The 21304-nt window shown below is 46.5% G+C and overlaps 1 protein-coding gene across 1 annotated transcript in view; it reads left to right on the forward strand.

Annotated features, from left to right (window-relative positions):
- Positions 1-18702, forward strand: part of e2f3 (E2F transcription factor 3) — a 49514-nt gene extending 30812 nt beyond the window's left edge. Inside the window, exons 7-8 of the mRNA XM_031585621.2 lie at positions 17679-17741; positions 18162-18702. Coding sequence (XP_031441481.1) covers positions 17679-17741; positions 18162-18193 — 95 coding nt within the window. The 3' untranslated portion in view covers positions 18194-18702. The remainder of the gene's footprint in view (positions 1-17678; positions 17742-18161) is intronic.
- Positions 18703-21304: the final 2602 nt, after the last annotated feature.

The following is a 21304-nucleotide window of genomic DNA, read 5'->3' on the forward strand; positions in this document are numbered from 1 at the left end:
AAACAGCTGGTGTGAGGTACACCGTCCTGTATGTAATATCCCACTGGCTCGATCCCATATTTCATCATTAACGACGGCCTGTTCAAACATTTGTTTCAGTGTCTAATCGCTGTGTTGCAGCTCGCTGCAAGGAACGGTCAGCACATAGTCAAAACAATTGAGGCTTCACATACCGTTCCTTAGGCCCTTACCCCTGTGCCCAAAATAGGGGAGTGTTCAGCTTCACATGCATTCAAGTTGTGGCAGAGGACGGTGTGGCCATGTGGTCGTGGTGAGCTGGTGGACGGAGACTCCCTGGCAGGAGAGCTCGGCTCCTCTTGTCCCTACTGACTGATGTCATTACAGAGTCAGATGGCGAGATTACATCTGCGCCAGTGGAGGTAAACAATGTTATCCAACCATCATCCATGACACACTCTTCAACACACATGCGCACACACACACACACACACACACACACACACACCACACACACACATACACACACACACACACACACACACACACACACTCACACCTCTTGGGCTGGCTGACTTTAAACTCCAGTGTGTGTGTCCTTATTATGGGTAAATAGGTCAATAAAGAATGAGAGAACATCATTCTTAGGGCCAATGATTTTCCGCGATAACGGAAAACGGACGGAATTCGCGGAATGAACACTTTGAAACGGAATTGCACCTTTGAAACGGAAACATCATTTTGTTCATACAAATCGCCCAAATTCCCCTGTATTTTGGGCTGCAAGGCTATATTTCTTTCAAATAAACACAACAACGATTGCAACGATGAACAAACATTAATTAAAGAACAAAACCACTGAGAAAATGTCACGTCTGCGCTGATCTCTGCTCCGGCCACGCCCCCCTTTTTAACAGTTGACCCACAGATCTCCGCTAAAGCCACATTTAGTCACATTCACGCGCTCGTCTTCCCAATCGCATTTAAAACAAAAAATGTTTAGTCTTCTGTTCTGTTGATGGCTGGCAAACAACAATCTAAGAAGGGCACATATTATTCACTCATTTTAAGCCATCAATCTACCTCAGAGTGAACAAAATGAGCTGAAACGGAAAAAAAAACGGAATTCACCAAATGTGAAACGGAAAATGCATTTTTTTGAAACGGAAAATCATTGGCCCTACATTCTTTGTATTGATTTTTTGGCTTTGTGTTTTTTTGTTGTTGTTATATATATATATATAGGTTGTAACAGGTTGTCAGACATCCTCACAGAATCACATATACCCAACAACAGGATGCTTCATAAAAAAGGAACATTTCCAATAGTGCCTGGCTACTGAAAAATATATTTCCCTCGTGTCCCTTGTACTGAGCTAACTTTTTCATTTTTTTTTTTCATTTCTACACCTCTCAAATTCTGTCTTACGCGTGTCTGGGGATACCAAGGATCCATTTTATTTTGGGAAGCTTTCACTCAACATAGTGAGCGGCGTAGAAGCTGACTTCTGAAAGTAGTGTGGGGAAGATTAGGACTTGTTTTAATGATGCAGAGGATTAGTTGTTAGTCTTGTCAGAGTCCAATAACTTCTTACTCTGTAGGGAGAGAGGGTTTACCCGGTTTGTGATCTCCCTCACACACATTCTCTTGCACTCTCATAACCCTCCAAAACACTTAGAAACATATTCCATATAACAGCATTCCGGAAGGTTCTTCCCCCTTTTTGGTCCTCAGCACTAGTCTGAAGAAAAAGAAGGTATTAACAGCACCTAATCTGCCACGAGTAGTGAGTTTGATTGGATCTCCAGTAAGCACACATACTGATAAGGATTTGTACCTTGCCTGTTCTATAAGTCACTTTGAATTAATACATCTGCTAAATGAATACATGCTGGTGCGTTTTAGCTAACAGTGTGTTGGTTACACACACACATATGCAAATACTCACACAAACCCAACAACAATCAGTGGTATTGTCAGTGCAACAGCATACTAGAAGTTGTTTCCACCTGATAGATGAGCTTGCCTTCTTTTCACTGAGAAGCTACTTAACAGCATATACTATCTGCCCAATAAAGCATTGGCTGTGGTGATATTCTGGAGATGTCTGAGCACCACGGTGTCACCGCGGTGGACTCTCGTCTGATGATGCGCTGCCCCGCGGCTGTTGTGACAGGTTCATCTGTAGCCAGGCAAAGGATGGCGGACCAGGGAGAAGGCGCAGAAGGGGAGGGAAAAAATAAAACACCATCTCGCCCCGAGGCTCTCGAAATGCTCTTCGGTCGGATCGCAACCATGTAGAAGCCCAGTGTGTGTGGCAGGCAGGCAGGCAGGCAGGCAGGCAGGCAGGCACTTGCGATATCATCCACCTGCGCTTCGAAACGCGATGTATATTTTCTCAGTGTAGAACAACTCGCTGTGACTGGAGGGATGAAAAACAAAGGCCTAAATAATTATAAACTGGTTTCGAGACAACCGCAGCTATTAGTATGCATTACATGCAGAGGTATTAAAGCGAGCCCTTTGACAAGTGTAAATTTTAATTTCGTTTTTAATCTCGCAGAGACTTCTCTCACTCTCAGAGGCGCGCGCAACAACAAAGACCCCGAGCGGCGCTAAGCCGAGCCATCTCTGAACCCGTTGTGTCTTTCATGTGATGTTTTATTTTTAGTGTGGGGACTATAGCTACTAAACAATCCGAAATCACTTCACACACACACACACACACACACACATACACACACAAACACACACACCAGGCCCCGCACGGCAATAAGAGACTGTGTGTGTGCGGGAAGATCAAACATGCTTATTCCTTTTTAACTCTTCATTTGAATAAAACAGACTTCTAACCCACACTCCCTCTCCACCCCACGATAATCAGCTCTCTATCCTATTAACACACATCTCTAAGGAGTTAATCATTCTCTCTCTCTCTCTCTGTGTGTGTGTGTGTGTGTGTGAGTGTGTGAAGCCAGTACTGGGACCACTAAAGCACCTCTGGGAGAAAAGAAAAAAAAAGTAGCCTTCATCTGTTGAGGACTTTGTTTCCTTGTGCAGACCAAAGCGTAGCTAGCCCCCTAGTCCATATATGTCTTCACATATAGGAGTCGTGCTCATATAGGAGAAACTGTCAGTCGACGGGCTTAAAACCAAAAAGGGCATTGTAACCTGGAGCTGTTTGAAAATGTGTGTGCTTGTGTGTGACAGAGTGGAATGAGTAGGGGAGAGGCTTCTGCAAATGCTTGTGTGTGTGTATGTGTGTGTGCATTTCTACCCCCCTCTGTTATGACCTGTGCGACCCCACCACTCGCCCTGTCAGTCTGTGTATGTGCATGCGGTACATGCTGAGATGGTCGCAGGGAAACGGACTGGAAACCTCACCTAGCCCCAGGCAGCGTCGGCCCGATAGAGAAACAAGACAAAGGAAGAAGGAAGGAAAGAAAGAAAGAAAAAAAGAAAGAAAAAGAAAGAAAAAGAAGATGGAGAATGTGTATCTGGATTATATAGCTTCTTCTCTGTTTTCTTCTCCAGGATGCGCTGGTCCCACACAGAAACCGCTCGGTTATGTAAACCCATCCGAGGAATATGAATATTGTAGCGCACTAGCCGCTGGTGTTTAAATTTAGCCCCCGTCATCCTTATCCGGCGGCATTTCTCAGGCACAGCGGGCCAGTGGATTTTGTGACTCAGTGCAGTATTGGAGGGGGGGTGTGTGTGTTTGAAGGGGGGGGGGGGATTCTTGTGAGGCCCTTTTTCATGTCTCTGCAAAGACACACACGATAGTTCCAGCCCCAGTAAAATTCTGCACAGCTGTGTTTTTCCCACAGCCTTTTGTATGTGTGTGTGTGTGTGTGTGTGTGTGTTTGAGTGTGTTCCTCTCTGTCAGTGACTGAGAAGCATTGTTCAGAAGTATCAGAAGTGTCCCAGCATGGCAACATAACCAGTGATTTGTTAAAGTTTTGGGAAATATTTCCAGAAAGGGTAAAACTGAGGCTCCCTTGGTTAAATTTGAAATTGGCCTGAAATGCTTTCAGTGTCCATTAATTATTAATCCAAGTTGTGTTTGTGTTCGCTCTCTCCCTCTGCAAAGTTTTCTGCACCGGGGGTCACTTTTCATGTTATGTCTCCGTCGCTTGCCTTGATGATTGTGCATTTACTTCCTGCAAAAGGAACTGGAAAGTGATTTAGTTGTCAGCTAGCTGCACTTTCTGATTCTCAAGGTCTTCGAGAAGGTTGTGGATGAGGAGGGGAGATAGAGAGTGTTTCGCTGAATGACCAAATGTTTTTCTCCGCTCTTGTATTGTGAGTCTCCATCAGGGCTTTGTTGATAAGGAATGTGTCCTTTTCAGCATGTCACTTTCCATTAATGTGTGTGTGTGTGTGTGTGTGTGTGTGTGTGTGTGTGTGTGCCTGTATGCATTTGTATGTGTGTGTGTATGTGTGTGTGCGTGTGTGTGTACTCCCTGGATAGTGTTCCGTGTCATAAATCAAAGTGGTCACACCATGAACTACGGGCTCCATTAATCAAACCTGTACAGAACTACAAGTCCTATTCACCAGCAGAGGGCAGATGCTGCTTCACAAGACTGATGTCACCTTTGACCTCTCGTGGAGTTCTCTCTGTGATTGATTTATGCGAGTCTGTTTGCAAGGTCAACTAGATGTTTATAGCCGCCGGGATGTTTACATTCGCACTTAATCGCACACAAAAGAGGGTTTTGCGTTCGCGTGCCCTTCTGTGTGTGGGAGGCTGTGTGGTTAAATTTGGTAGCGTGTCTTTGCCGCACAGACAGCAGCTGAAACTCAAAGTGACCTGGCCGCGGTCAGTTGCATATCCACCGCAAAATAATTGGCAGTCAGAGATTCTCATCTCTTTTGATGTTTCCTAATTGGTTAGTTGAACTGGATCGTTCGTATTCCAGTTCCTGATAAATAGAGCTCATTTCTTTTCATATAAACATTCCATAAAAAAGTATTTCTTATATTTCTTACACACGCTTTAAGGATGGCAGTCAACATCTCAACTCTCACCCTCCACTGTCAATATATTTTTCTATGTATCATACACACACATTCCCTGTAAAAAAAAAGAAAAATCGTATTCATTCTGAATCTCTGCGTTAGTGTGGCTTTGACCCTCTGAAGCTGTTAGGTCAGGCCCCCTCAGTCAGGGGTTTGTCACTTCAGCACCGATGTGTCTCCCGACGATGCTGCAGGTCATTTCACCACTGCCTTCTCTCTGAAGCAAGAGGTTGTTATTATTATTGTGCGAAGCTTGGAGATTTGGTGGAATGCACGTGTTTCAATGGTAGAACACATTGGGGTAGGGTGGGGGGTGGGGGGTCACTGGTGATTTAAACCTTGACGGAAATAACAACAGTAATTATGTGCACTATACACCTCCCACACACACGCACACACCACACGCGTGAAACACAGTCAGTCACACACACACACACACACACCCTCACTCCTACACGACTCAAAGATTGCATCTATACTTGTCTCTGAAACGGCATAATCATTTTCTCAGTTTGAAGTAAACACAGCTCCGTTTTCTGAGTTTTTTTCTTCAAAACATGCTACATGACGTGGAAGACTATATCCCAACAGTTACATAGCCTGGAATCTTCTCATAGTTTTTGTTTGTTTTGCCTTTGTCTTGTTTTATGGAGATTTCTGTACAATGAGCACTGTTAATTAAATGAAAAGGTGTGTGTGTGTGTGTGTGTGTGTGTGTGTGTGTGTGTGTGTGTGTGTGTGTGTGTGTGTGTGTGTGTGTGTGTGTGTGTGTGAGAGGTGTTGTCTGTGAGTGTATAGTGGGAGCAGGTCGTGGCGGGTTTTGTTTTAGGGCCTGTTGTGCTGTTTGAATAATTTAACACATAAGGGACTCTCTGCCAGAACACCAGCTCTCGCTGTCACAGGAGAGAGTCGGGCTCTCATCTGGGCTTGTTCTCTGTCTCTCTCTCTCTCTCTCTCTCTCTCTTTCTCTCTCTCTCTCGCTCTCTCTCTCTCTCTCTCGCTCTCTCTCTCTCTCTCAGTTTGTACGTGCCAAAACACAAGCCAAACTCTGCCCACATTGCTTCCATTCTGTAAATACAAGTATCCCCCCACCCACCCACACACAGACACACACACACACAGACACACACACACACACGAATTCTAACACACACAACACGAGGAGTGAGGGGTACCTTTCGCTTGTTCTGCCTCCTGTCTGCATCACAGAGCTTCTGGAGCCTGATGTTGTTAGTTAAGGTAAAACGCAGAAGCTCACACTTGGCTTACCCCTCTCTTCACTCTCTCTATCCTCTCTTTCTCTCTCTCCCTTTGCTTTCTCTCTGATCCCCCCCCCACTCTTTTCCTAATCATGTTTTCAAGGTGAGCCCGTTCCCTGCCTCCCATTGGTTGGGTTTTGGCAGGAGCGCTGGCAGGACCTCACTTTTGCCCGTGGGCAACCCTATCCCATCCCTGGGAACTTTATCAAACTGTCACACCATGAAGGAGAGGAACAAAGAGCCAGTGCCAGTGCGAGGGGAGGAAGAAAGAAAGAAAAAAAGAGAAAAACACACAACTGAACTAAAAAAACTGAATTTAAAAAAGTGAGAAATTAAAGAGGATTGAAAGGCACCACATCCTTCCCTGTTTCACTGTTGTGTAGTCAGGCCCCCTCTTTGAATGCATCTGTTGTTTATGAGTGTGTGTGTGTGTGTGTGTGTGTGTGTGTGTGTGTGTGTGTGTGTGTGTGTGTGTGTGTGTGTGTGTGTGTTTGTTTCAGGGCAGAGAGAGGACTTAAAATTCTTAGTGTCCTTGAAAAGCAGCAGCATGTTCAATCAATTTTGGGTCAGAGGAATGACACACACACACACACACACTCACACAAAACCTAACAGAAGTTAACATTCGGTGTTCATTCACTCCCCATGTTAATTGAGACATTTACATTTCAATAGCTCTCTAATTTTGCCAGTCTCTAGTCCATTTACTTCACACCGCACAGAACAACTGGAAGCATTTGAACTATTTGACTTTTCTGGTTCTCCATTAAGGATGAGTCAGAACCGTGGAGCCTTGGTCAGAGAGTTCTTGGCACAGACACACACACACACACACACACACACACACACACACACACACACATTAGAACATTGGTCTTAATAATAAACCCACAGCCTCAGTTTGTTTTTGACGTTCCGACAGCTGGCCAAGTTAGCTCACCTAGCCTTGGCTGTTTTATCGCTTCATGCTGTGGTTGGGCTTTGCATGCCCTAGTTCTGTGTGTCTGTGTAACTAATGTTCTCTGCAGTGTCTCTCTCTCTCTCTCTCTCTCTGTCTGTGTCTCTCTTTCCCTCCCTCTTTCTCTCTCTCTCTCTGTCTGTGTCTCTCTTTCCCTCCCTCTTGCTCTCTCTCTGTGTCTGTGTCTCTCTTTTCCTCCCTCTTGCTCTCTCTCGCTCCCTCTCTCCTAATTTATTTTATCTGCCGTCTCTTAATATGCATCCTGAACTCTCCTGGCTTGCCGGCTCTCGCTCTATGAAGTGTAATGGGAGGATAAGCTGTAATTTGGCCGCGCTGTTCCTCATTATGTAGACTAAACAGAAATAAAGCCCCGGAAGGCTGACCTGGCCAGTCACACCGACCTACCTTCCTCCTCCTCCTCCCCCTCCTCCTCCTCCTCCTCTTTTTCTTGTCGACTTCCATCCTCCTAAACTGTGTGCGGTGAGGGTCCAGTCAATAAGTTGGGCTGAGATCTCTGAAATATGTTAAGTGGTCACACCCGACTACGGACTGCACCAGACGCACAATGTGAGTACATGGAGGATTTCCTGAGCCAAACTGCTGTGTCTCGGGAGTCAAGTTGGTGGTTGCTTTCAGAGACCTATTGGGTCTTGGGTGAGTTGGTGAACTCGCTTGTGAGGTTGAGAAAAGTGGATTTCCCGGCACAGGTGATCAAGAAAGCCTGCAGATCAGCAATATGAAACACATAACCTGTTTGTGTTGACACCTCTAGTTCACGTGCAGTGAATCACTCATCAGCTCAATTTCAGCTGCACAGCCTTCCTAGTGTGCTGGATCAAGCTATCAGGTTTGTTTGCGCATGCAAACCCTTTCAAGTGGATACAACATTATTATAGAGCAGCCGATTAAACCCCTGTAGTGCTTCCATTACTCTGCACAGATAAATAAACAAATAATCAGATCTCTTCTTGAGGAAACGTCTCGACCTCTTATTGCATTCCTTACTACTTGTGTGCAGGTACTCATCCTACTTCTCCGCTCTCCTCTGAGGCTGTGCGGTGTGCTTTCATCAGCTTTAATGTCCGTCACGTTTGCGTCCCGGGGAGTGAATTATTCACCGAGTGTCAGTGGGGCACGCAAGAAAAAGGCCCGTAATTGATTTGAATGGAGATAATTGAATCCTCTCCTCTCGGACAAAATGTTTTAATGGAGACGCCACTTTCACATGACCCCCGCAACCTCAACCTCAACCCCCCCCCCCCCCCCCCCCCCCCCAAACACACACACACACACTCGCCCCACTCCTCGACACCACTGTAGTCTAGTCATTACTCCTCGCCCTCCTCTTGAACGTCTGCTTTAAAAAAAAAAAAAAATAAGACAAAGATGAAATGATGATACTTTTAAGGTTGTGGTGGCTTGGGGCCTCTCTTTGTGCGAGCGATTGCCACACACAAACCCCCCCTTCTCCCCACCCCCGGCTCTCCACACAAGCGTTGTGGCATTTGAGGAGTGTGGCCCAGCAAGACCCCCCGGTAATGGATGGTAATGGAAAAACGGGCTTCCTCATGCCTCGTCGATGGGACGGGAACGAGACGAAAGGGGTCAAGTCCCCCGCCTGGAAATTTGTCTTAATGGTCGTCGGGAGATAATTACTCGGTGAAAACACGGGAAGAGGACTCCAGGCAATAATGCACTTCAGGGTCTGCCCTTAAATCAGAAGGGGTTCAACTCATGCTAATGTTTGGACTGAGTGAGACCAGTGGCTCTTCAGACCTGACTGTCGAACATGTAATATTGGAGAGGCCACTGGAAATAACCTCCACCGAGGTTAGAGTTTCTATGATTAGACGCTTCATACATCTATTGCTTGGAGGGCTTGAGTAGCGTTTCAGTCGGCTTTCAGTGCTTTTATTGTGTCTGTCCTTCTGTTCATCTCTTGGCCCCAAAGAACTGTGGAGAGGCTTTTAAAAAACGAATGCCAGCATCTTCCCAAACAGTTGGTGGTTCTCAGGTAGCACATCCCCACCTGCCTGACTTGAAAGCCAGATCTCTGACCTTATTAATAGAGACGCAATCCTGAATGCATGGGGTCAAGGGTCAAGGTTCACCACTCCAGGTGAAGGGTAGAGAAGGTCAAGGCTCTCACTGACCACTGTATTTCCCAGCCGCATAATACAAGGCTTTACATTTATCTGAGATCTGCACAAATATCTCAAGAGTGGGCAATGAAGGGCAAGAAGCTAAATTAAGTTAAAATGTAAAAAAAAGAAGAATTGGTGTCATTGAAGAGATTAGTCTCTCCCATGGAGTATTCTTGGCATTATTATAAAAATAAACTGGCTAGTTTGAAGGCCAAATAGAATTCCTCTCCTCAATTTTGCTCACTGCTTTCATGTTGCATTACTGTCGCTTTTCATTTACACATTTTCTCTATTTTTACATGCCTTCCCCCTTAATGTTTCATTTCTTAACCAATCTCGCTATGTCTCACTCCACACGCATTTAGTTATCTCTTTCTCCCTCCCTCCCTCTCTCTCCCTCTCCCTCTCCCCCCTCTCTCTCTCTCTCCCTCTCTCTCACTCTCCCTCTCTCTCTCTCCCTCTCTCTCTCTCTCTCTCTCCCTGTCCTTACCTGTGTATCCTCTTAATAGGGAGAGATTGTGTTCAGGGTTCATGGCATAGCAGAAGGTTAATTGGGGGCCCTTTCCACTAAGTAGCAGTTAAAACAAATTAGATTCTGCCGACACCCTGAGACACTGTAATAAATGTGTTGTGTTGTAATTAATACAGCAATGATACCAGAGGGCCAGGTGCACACAACACATACACACACACACACACACACACACACACACATGTTCATCTGAAGCCACCCTAGAGGGTACTACACATTCAGGTAAAATGTTAGCATTGGATGCTCAAAAAACAATATCCAAGTTAACAAATAGATACAAAAAATATACTTTAAATCTATTTTCATGATTGTAATTGCGTCCTTTAAAAGACCACAGCTGTCGGACTCACATAATGTCACAAGGAGAATTGCCTAGCGGAGCCCATTTGCTGGAGGTTAATGCTCTGGCGGTGCGGTGAAGTGAGGTGAGGTGAAGTGGTGTAAGTAATGCAGCCTGGGAGTGGCTCCTGACAGCCCTTTCGCTGAGGCTTCTGGCCCCTGACCACCGCTGAGCCGCCACCCTCCTTGAGCTGGCAGAGCGGAGAGAGACACGAGTCCCCGACGCACTTAGTGCTGGACCTCTCCCCCTCTCTGGCGCGATAAACAAGCTCGGCCCCCAACCCCACCCCCCCTTTGTGTCCCGCAGAAGTGCTGTTAGCTGTTTACGGTATTCACGTGTGACCTCACCGGGTTGAACCTCCAGAGGCTAACGTGTCGGGGAGGAGGTGGGGTGGGGGGGGCATTGAGCGGGAGATGCTGTGTGTGTGGGGGGGGGGGGCGGCGTTGAGAGAGAGATGCTGTGTGGCTCCTGGGGCTTTGGAGGTTTGGTTGATGTGTGTGTGTGTGTGTGTGTGTGTTAAGTGTGTGTGTGTAACGGTGGATGAATGGCATATTAGCTCACTGGTGTGGGTGGATGGAGACTGGGCGTCTCTGCATGCATAGCTGAAGGACTGAAAAAGTGGGCCTATGACAAACCAATGGAAGTTGCCATTATTTAGTGAGTGGACTATATCCACAGGCAACCAGTAAACACGCAAATAGCTTGTGTAAGAATAGCCTGTGAACAAGCTAACAGGTTTAAGTGTCAATCCTCTGACCTCCAGTAGGTCGCTGTCAGCTAATTACTCCGGCTCGAGTTTTAATGGGTAATCTTTTTAAACTGTCCCCTGCTGGTACATAAAGTACTTCGAAGAACTAGCAGACTCAAACACACAGGGCCTATCCTACAGGCTAGGGTTCCTCTTTAGCAACTGCTTCAGAGGAGCTTCTGGAGAATAAGCTCACTCTTTCTTTCTCTCTCTTTCTCCTTCTCTCAATGCCACAGAGGTCCCCGCAATTTTATTTTGACACGTCTTTTGGGCCTTGTCAGGATTTAGAGGGGGAAAGAAAAACAACCCCCCCCCTCCAAAAAAAGAGGCAAAGAAACATTGAAACGGTGCATCTGTGACAGCGGTGGGTTGGGACTCATGATCGCTTCCCCTCAAAGCCTCTTATCCCGTCTCCTCTAATCTGAGTGTAACGCTAGTCTGATGTTTGCATGGGGAATAAATGGATATTCGGCGCGTACCCCCACTGTGATTTAACTCTCTGACCCAGTGAACTACAAGACTAACCTGTCCCTCAGGCTTAGCCCTAGTCACACCACTCTTTTTCTCTCTCTTTCCCCTCTTTCTTCCAGTCTGAAGACACCTGTCAAAGTGTGTCTCTTCCGTTCCACCTTCCCTCAGTGTGTTCCTCAGACCTCTTCTCTCGATCACTGCGCGCGCGTGTGTGTGTGGCTTTTGATGATGTACCTCCGCTGCCTACTCCGTGCATTATGAAAGGGTCATAAGTCCCCAATAGTGGACACGAGAATCCAGATGTTGGGTTCACGTATGTTTGTGACAGATGTGCATGTTGCGTTTGTGCTCCTCGATAAACTGCTCATCTGTGTGTGTGTTTATGTATGTGGGTGTGTGTGTGTGTGTGTGTGTGTTTATGTATGTGGGTGTATGGTACTGTCAGATGGAAAAGTTGTGTTTTTGTGGCACCACACCGTACGTTAAGCCCAGGGTTTATGTCACTCGCTTGGCCCCAGATGTGCGGTTCACATATGGATGTGGTATGTCCCCGTGCTGTGGCAGGAGGCCCTGAAATCATCGTTTTTATTTCTGTGCTGTTTTTCACCATGTAAATAAATATTCCACCCATTTAGTGGTCGCTGTTTGTGTGTCTGTGTGTGAGACTCATATGCTTTAGATCTGCATGATATGGAGTCCACCTGATGTTACTGTCAATAGCTAACCCTGGGAGGGCTAATTATATGCTTCAGCCTACACATTTTCAGTGAACACTTTCTCCCTCTCTGTGTCGATTAAACTCTCTCTCTCTTTCTCTCACTTTCTCCCTCAGTCCCTCGAATGTTATCTCCCTCTGTCTTTCCTGTTTTTCTCTCCTGCCACCTCTCTCTCTCTCTCCCTCTCTCTCTCTCCATCTCTCTCTCTCTCCCTCTCTCTCCCTCTCTTGCCCCTCCCTGCTGTTTGGCGCCCTCTCCCCACCCACCCCATTGACACACAATCATTTTTCGAAAGCAAACAGCCCTGAATATGAATCAAATATGGCAACGTGTAATCCCCGGGGTGGATAAGTTTTGAAATCCCCCGGGAGACGCTGTGTTCTTTTCACAGGGTCCAGATGGTGGCTGGGGGAAGCTTTAGCGCCCGTATCTCGACGTGTCAGTCTGAGCACTCGCGCAAAGCCTGCTTACTTTTCCTCCATCCATCCATCCATCCCTCTCTCTCTCTCTCGCTCTCTCCCCCTCTCTCCATGTGTCTCTCTCTCCCTCTTTAGATTTTCACTTATTCTCATTTATTTATCTCTCTCTCCCCCCCTCCCCACCCCCCTTCTCAGGCAACTTATTCCAGCTCCCAGAATTATGGCTGTTTTTCTACCTGTTTATCACTGTTTTTATCCCTTCCCTTGTTGTCATGGCTTAGAGAAGTTTATTTTTTTTCCATTATTATTTTTTTTATTTTCCCCCTGTCTGACCCTGTTTGTTTGACCTTCATGTCGGGGTGAATTGTTCGTCCACCGGCCCTGATGTGTTGCTGTCGTCTCAGTAGCGACGTGTACTGTAATAAACTCACTCCTGAGAAGCTCAGCTCCTTGTTTCTCTCTCTCTCTCTCTCTCTCTCTCTCTCTTTCTCTCTCTTTCTCTCTCTCTTTCCCTCCCTCTCTCTTGGTCTGTGAACACAGGGTGTTTGTGTCCCGTTCACTGTGTGCTGTGTGTGGCTGAATGACTAATGCTAGGCCTTGGGTCTCCTTGTCTTGTTCTCCCTCCTTGTTTCATCTCAGCTGTTCTGAAACTCACTAATGATACCCTCAGCAACCCACCCCCCGTCCTGTCCCGTCCCTGCGCCCCTCTCAACACCCCCCCTTCCTTTCCCTCAGTTTGTGTCCTCTATGTGTTCTCACCCTCTCACTCCTCCTTTTAGCCGTCTTCCTCCCTCCCTCCCTTCCCTTCTTTCCTCCCTCCCTTCCCCCTTCTTATCTTTTTTTCTGCTGGTGCGTTCGCTCTCAACCCCGTGGCTGGTGATATATGCGTGTGACGCTCGTTTTCTCTCTCTCTCTCTCTCTCCCCCTCTCTCCATCACTCTTCTCTTGTCCCGGGGTCAGAGGGTAAGGAATGCAGGGGCGACCCGGAGCTTTGACTCAGCGAGAAGCAGGCATGGCGCTGTGCCTCTCTCCCTCCCTCCCTCTTGCCGAATGTCAGCGCTGACGTCCGTGTGTGGGCCGCCGCCGCGGCACCACCCCTAAACCACCGCTTTGCATCCCTTTCAGTCTTTTTGGATTCCCTGCCGCTTGCGTGGGCGTCGAACCGCCGAGCGACAAACATCTCCCTTTGAGCGCGGCTCGAGGACGAGACAGCGCACCGCCACAGTGCTTGTAGTGTGCCACCGGAGGAAACACGCACGACATGCCATCACCTGTTGAACTAGTGGGTGGGATGATGGAGGAGTGGGTAGGTTGGTGGCGTTTGGTGGTGGTTAGGGGCGGCAATGTTAAGTTGAGAATGCAGAATGAGAGTGTGTGTGTGTGTGTGTGTGTGTGTGTGTGTGTGTGTACTGGTGTGAGTTTCTTTGAGTTGTGTTTTTTAAAAGCCTGCTCTGTTCTGTTCCTCTGCCTAAGGTTTTAAGTTTGAGAACAGAAAGAGAGAGAGAGTGTGTGTGTGTGTGTGTGTGTGTGTGTGTGTACTCTTTGTGTTTCCCCACAGCACAGGCATGGCAGCCGGCCCTGCTCTGGAGTGTTTCCATCTGCTCGGAGACGGGAGCTTATGAATTTGATTAGCGATTGTTGCGCTGGTAACCTGCAAGCTCTCGTGCACCCCCCTTGCCCCCAGCAGCTGCAGAGTGTGCCGGGGTATTGGGGTAAATCTGGGTATTAACGGGTCCTGCTGCTGATGAACAGGGGCCTATGGTGACATCATGTCTTATAATGAAGCGGGGGGGGGGCAGTAATCTTCTGATGAAATCCAGGGGAAACACCATTCATTACTGTAAAAGCCTTTTTTATATGAGGTCTCTGATTAGAGACATTGGTCTTTATCTAGCTTTGATATGATTGACACAAGATTTCGTCTGAGCAGGTTTTTTCCACCCAGATTTCACATGGCAGGAGATGATCGCTTGGTCAAGCACTGAGGCGAAACCTTGTAGGATTTGCCTTTAAGCAGAGGCTTACATCAGAACTCAACTGGATGTTGGGTTAGGTCAAGACCAGTTCTTCTGTCGTTTCAGATATGTGAAGGTTGAATATCTGTTTGTGTATGTGTGGGTGTGTATGATTATATTTACCTACCTGTCTCTTTCTCTCTCTCTCTCTCTCTCTCTCTCTCGTTCTCTCCCCCGATCTCTGTGAGTCTCTCTATTTGTTTTGTCTAGTTCTCTCGCCTCTGTATATGTGTGGATAATCCTTGTTTTTTGTGAGAGTGTGGGATTATATGTGCCCATATCTGTCTTTCTTTTTCTCGCCCTCTTTCTCTCGCTCTCTCTGTCGATCTTCATCTTCCATCTATCTTTCTGTCTCTTCCTGTATAGCTTGCGCATATGGTATGTACCCACCACGTTTTTCTTTTGTACTCTTTGCCTATATAATGATTTATTCAGCTTGTGTGTGTGTGTGTGTGTGTGTGTGTGTGTGTGTGTGTGTGTGTGTGTGTGTGTGATCTATACCTGCCCCTCTCTGTCTCGGTCTCTCTGATATGTACCCACCTCTCTCTGTAAATGTGACTGATCCTCTATATACATATCATTTTTTTTCTCCTTTCCTCTTTCTTTCTCATTCACATGCTCTCTTTCCTTCTGTCATTCTGTTGTGGGCTGTATGCCTTGTGTGTGTGTGTGTGTGTGTGTGTGTGTGTGTGTGTGTGTGTGTGTGTGTGTGTGTGTGTGCGTACACAATATATATATAAATCCACTTCTCTCTCTCTCGCTTCATGTCTGTGTGTGTGTGTGCGTGTGTGTGTGGCTGATCCTGCTTGTTGTGGGGATTGATGGGGTGTGTGTAATTGTTTCCCTAGCAGCCAGCCCCTCCGCACTCTCATCTGAAGCTCTTTGAACTCCACGTCGTCAGTTCCCCCTCTCACAGGGGAACTTTGAAGCTTCTAGACAGATGAAGTGTTTGTTTGTGGAGAAAGATGTGCAAACACACAAAAAAATATTGCCTCCAGAAGCAAATATGAATGTGGAGAGATCCCCCCCCCCCCCAACCCACATCCTGAAAGTGACTGTCACCGTAAGGTTTTCGTGTCTTCAGTAGCTGGCTCACACTTAGGCAAATGCAACACTGCTGATTTGAGTTTTTGTTCTTTTACCCGGCGGTATTAGCATGCCCTGTTAGCAATCCTCCTCACTTTTCCATCAGGTTCTTCAAAGTGCACTGAATGGCTGAGCCAGCAAAAAATCTGGAACCATTTGGCTGAAATATTTTTCTTTTCATTTCATACGAGTGACCTTTATTTGTTTATTTATTTATTTTTCTCTTAACGAGGGTCCCCTCTGGTGAGATTTCTGACGGTGTTCTTGCGTGACAGGGGAGTCTGAAAAATAACATATTCCCTCTGATTGTACAACGATGTCCAACCCTAATGGCAACTATTTATGTAGCGTATACTGTTTATTAGCAAGCTTGACTGATCAATGTCCCTGTAATGGGCTCTTAAATAAAGCTAGGCCTGCTATTAAAGCCTTGAACTGAACATGCCATAGGCGCTGTGTTCCCACAGATAACTGGGCCAATATCATGCTTAAGCCATTTATGTGGGCAGGAAGCATGAAATGGAGGATTAGGCTAGCTAAGTGACCTTTCACCATTGTTTGAGGGGATAATTACAATAAATAAAGAAATACAATATCAAAGTCAACAACTGAAGAAGCTAATCATAGAAGACATCCCCCTGAACCCTACTCTTAGTAGTAGTAGGGTTGTTTGCAGAAACAACCATTTCCGTTGTCATTTTCCATCAAGACAATAATGTCTACATTTAGTTTTCTTTGTCTATACCTGGTCAATAACTTTTGCACGCCACCTTGATCTATAATAGCAAATGAAGTCTAGTTCAACCTTGAAAAAAGACCTGGAAGTCCATTGACTTTGTCATATTAGTTCTGGGCTGCGTACTATACACAGTTGTATTGTACACACATTAGTCAATACATATAGATTGGTTGCTTGATATGAAGTGTTTGCATATGGTATAACTTAGATCCTATATGCAGAATGTCCTGGCAAATACTCAAGTCCCCACTGGAGCTTTGGACATCGGACATAAGCAGCATCCCAATGAACCAGCAGGACCCTCCGCATGGCTGCCCTGACCCTTGGGGGAGAGCTCTGTGAAGCCCTTGTAACGGCAGCCATAGCGAGGCCGTCCCTCTCCTCTCCTTATTTGTTTATTGCCGGCGCGCCTCTCTGCCTCTCCGCTCGAGGACTCAATATCCCTTTGAGGCCGCTTGACTTGAGCGATGAGCCTCCAATTATTGCCATCCGCATAACTAATAAAAGACAAGAATGCAGGCCGTGATGGCTTTGCATAATGGTGGAGAACATTTCAACCGGTAATTAATTGTTGGCTATTGATTTCCAGCGGTGCTGATAATGAGATCCTCAGATTATCTCCACACAAGATGAGCCTATAAGGATGGTGTGTGTGTGTGTGTGTTAGTGATTTCAGATCTCTCTGTTGTCCTGTGTTTGGACTTTCCCATGGGAGTGCTTGAAAGGGGTGGAGGGTGTGTGTGTGCCTGCCTGCCTGCCCAAACATGATTGTATAGGTGAGGGATGAGCTTTAAAGCTCCAGTCCACTTGTATGGGTGTGTGTGTGTGTGTGTGTGTGTGTGTGTGTGATTGAATGATGATTAGAGAAAGATAAAGAAAAAGAAGTGAGAGGGTCTCCTACGCTGGAGTTAATAATACCACATCTCATTTACCTCGGAGCCGACATTCATTATTGTTGGAAAGATCATTAATGCTGAAGATGAATATGATGCAACCCATCTCAGATAAAGGCACGGACTGATGGGGAAGATTTACCATTTCAAAGAGTGATCTGGAGTCAAAGAAAAAGGAATGAGGATAGTTTGAAGTTATCGTGGCACAGGCCTTGTGCAGGCCTTCGTTTTCACCTTTTCACTTTTCTTTTTGCCTTTTTTGTTTCTTTTTGTTCTCTTTTTGTTCTCTTTTTCCTCCTTTTTTTCCTCCTTTTTTTCTCCTTTTCCTCCTCCTCTCTGTCTATCAATCTGTCTGCTTTTTCATTGCGGTGTAGGGAAAAACAACTGTTTATGTCCACACAGGCTTTTGCACAGAGGGTTCATAAAGTCTTTGACAGGTGAGAGTTTATGAAATGTAGTTTTATTCACCCCGCCTGTGGGCTCTCTTACTCACAAACACAACACACACACACACACACTCTCTCTCTCTACTTAACAGATAGACTGCCATACACACTATTCTCCACTCACACTTCTCTCTCTCTCTCTCTCTCTATCTCTCTCTTGTCTCTCTCTCACGCGCTTTCTCTCACTAGCTCACTATCTCTCTCTCACACACACACACACACACTACCTATCGCTCTATAATGCTCTTACTGACAGGCAGACACGCACACACATACACACTACTCTCCACTTTTACCTCTTTGTCTCTCTCTCTCACACACACACAAACACACACACACACCCACACACACACACACACACACACACACACACACATCTATCCTACCCTGACACCTATGCTCTTGTTGCAGCGGGAGTTGAGGCTGTCAGTCATAAGCGGTGAGTGCCGGGACTGAGCCGGGGGGTGTGCCGTGCCGGGGCAGAGGCGGCAGCTCAGCGCTTACCTCAAGCGATGACATTTTAACGTCTCGCCGGCAAATCCTCACCTCGCCGGGTGATGGAATGCACCGTGCGATTGGCACCGACTCTAATGCGGTGCCGCCGTGGCCGGCGCTCGAGCCGGGGAGTGGGGAGAAGCCGGGGAGAGATGGAGCTTTCCGCCAGGATTACCCCCGGTGAAAGGACACACACTCTAAATTAGAAAAGAGGACTTTCCATTTCTCATCCTGACTTGCTTCTCAGGGTTTTTTTTTTTTTCATTCATCTTCTCCTTTCCCGGCACACACACTGCACCAGCAGAGATGGCCTGAACAGATTAAGACTTCAATTACACCCTACATTTCTGCCACACAACCCAGCCAGAGTGGCCTGCAAGGGTGTGCCTCTGTGTGTGTGTGTACGTGTGTGCTGGTGTGTGTCTGTGGGTGTGTGTGCGCCTCTCTGTGTGTGTGTGTGTGTGTGTGTGTGTGTGTGTGTGTGTGTGTGTGTGTGTGAGCGCCTCTCTATGTTTGTGTGTGTGTGTGTGTGTATGTGCCTCTGTATGTGTACCTCTGTGTGTGTCTGTGTGTGTGTACCTCTGTGCGTGTGTGTGTGTGTGTGTGTGTGTGCGCGCCTCTGTGTGTGTGTGCCTCTGTGTGTGTGTGTGTGTGTGTGTTTATGGTATGGGTACCTCCTTTCCCCCCTTCTTGTCTGTATCCTTATGTGTGTAATTATGGTTGTCTAATCAATCTAATCACTTCTCCACAAGCTTTCACTTATTATTCATTATGTCATTATGTTCAACTTAAATAATTGTGAATCTAGTTTTTTATGGACTGATTTGTACAGATATCTATTTCTACATCATAAATATCTTTCCCACATGATCCATTTCCAGAGTAGAAGTCGTTTCTTTGGGGGGGGTCACCTGCTGCGGCAGAGTAGAGCGATGATGACATCCACCCTCCAGCTACTGTGCTATCAGGTGTGTGTGTGTGTGTGTGTGTGTGTGTCTGTGTCTGTGTCTGTGTCCAGTCAATAACACTTTGGCCAGTTTCATATACAGGTACAGTTGGCTAGAATGGACATGGCTTCAGGGTAAGCTCTTTGATCAGTCAGTTTTACAGGTGTTTGTCTGTGTGTGGTATGAAATGCCTGTGTACATCATCCATGTGTTCATCACTCATCATTCGTGTGTGTGTGTCTGCATGGAACTCTGTGTGTGTGGGTGCGCGTGAGCGTGTGTTATGATCCGCCTATGTACACCATTCATGTGTGTGTGTCTGTGTGTACCTGTGGGTGTGTGTGTGGTTTGATATGTAAGGGATAATGTATAGTCCGGCGGCCATTATCGCAAATTAAATCCCGACAGGACGAACAGGACCCTGACGCACAGCGTCAACACACATTCATGTGTGTGTTGGAGTGTGTACATGCACTCGTGTGTGTGTTTGTATGGATCAGCTTGCCTCTGAGTTGTCAGGGTTCCAGTGGACAGCTTTGCCTCAGGCCTCATGCAGATTACTCGTATTGCCTGGGAATGGAGGGCGACGTACATGATAAAGCTCTAACCTATGGATGTTAATAGGGTAGCATCTGGGAGGATGTTATAAGGATAATGTAAAGTCCTGTCCTATCATGAACTCCAACCCAGCCCTCGACTAAGCCCTTCACTGAGGTCTAATTTGTTATCCAGATAATAGTCTCCCCTATTTTTACCCAGAGTCACTGTTCTTTGCCCTGTTTTTCACTGCTTGGGAAAGTTTTAAAGTGTTTGTGTGATTACACACACATGAGTGTGTATACAACCCCCCCCCCCCCCCCCCTCACACACACACACACACACACACACACACACACACACACACACACACCGAGTCATAGAGAATGAATTAAATCTGTGACTTCTTGAGTACAGTTGTCTCTAATTTCATTACTGTTCCATTACAGTTCAGTTCTCAGGCCCTTTTCTTGAACAGAGGGTCAGTGTACTGCTGTGAAAGGCTTTGAACTGACCACAAGCATTTCTGGACGCTTTTATCATATCATCGGTGGTGTGGGGAAGTGTGTGAGTGAGAAAAAAAAGTACTGTTGTTTGCACGCTGTTGTGTTTTTGTGCTTCAGTCCGCTTTTATCACCATCTGAATGTGTTTTTGTCACCCAGCCTGTTAACATGAGAGAACCCTCGCACATACACACATGCACACACACACACACACACACACACACACACACACACACACACACACACACACACGCACACAGAGAATCATCCGGTCAAAGAAATAAACAGGCTGAGTGATTATCATCTCGCAGATAACGCCATACATCACGCTGTTTACAGTGAAAGTGTGTACACGCAAACACAACACACAGACACAAATAAGTGCGCACACACACAGTCACAAACAAGCGTATGCACACACACACACACACACACACACACACAGAGATAACAGCTGTGCCTGTGTGTGATAAACCAAGCTCTGTTTACTGGCAGCGGTAATCCTAATAGCCCTGTTAAGCAGCGCTGAAATCCGCTGCAATTGTGTGCGTGGCTCTGGGACCCGGCGCGACACCACTGCCTCTCTCCACTCCACTCCAGCCCACTCCAGTCCGCTGTTGAAGGTGAGAGGAGACTCCATAATGGTCCTCACTGTTTCTTCTCCATAACACATCCCCAACGCTTGTGCTTCAGTGGCAGTTTCACCACAACAGACAGACAACTGGGAACTTCAAAGGACGTCTCTTTGACAGGAGAGAGAGAGAGAGAGAGAAAAAGAAGGAAGGAGAGAGAGAGAAGAAAAAGAGAGAAGGAGAGTGAGGGAAACTATGAGATTGTACGGTATGTTTATGGCCTGAGGGGTTGGTTTGAAGCTTTGTTCGTTTACACTCTCTCACTTGTCTCGTTAATCAAAAAAAATATAGGGAAATGTTCTCTCTCTCTCTTTCTCTTTCTCCCTCTCTTTTCGTCTCGACTCAACTGCTGTGTGCTGCTAATCTGCGTTAACCGTGAAATTATGTGTCTTTTTATGTGTGTTGGATTACAGCTACGCTAATGAGGAGCTGGAGCTGA

The sequence above is a fragment of the Clupea harengus genome, chromosome 19 (genome assembly GCF_900700415.2).
Source record: "Clupea harengus chromosome 19, Ch_v2.0.2, whole genome shotgun sequence".
Lineage (NCBI taxonomy): Eukaryota > Metazoa > Chordata > Actinopteri > Clupeiformes > Clupeidae > Clupea > Clupea harengus.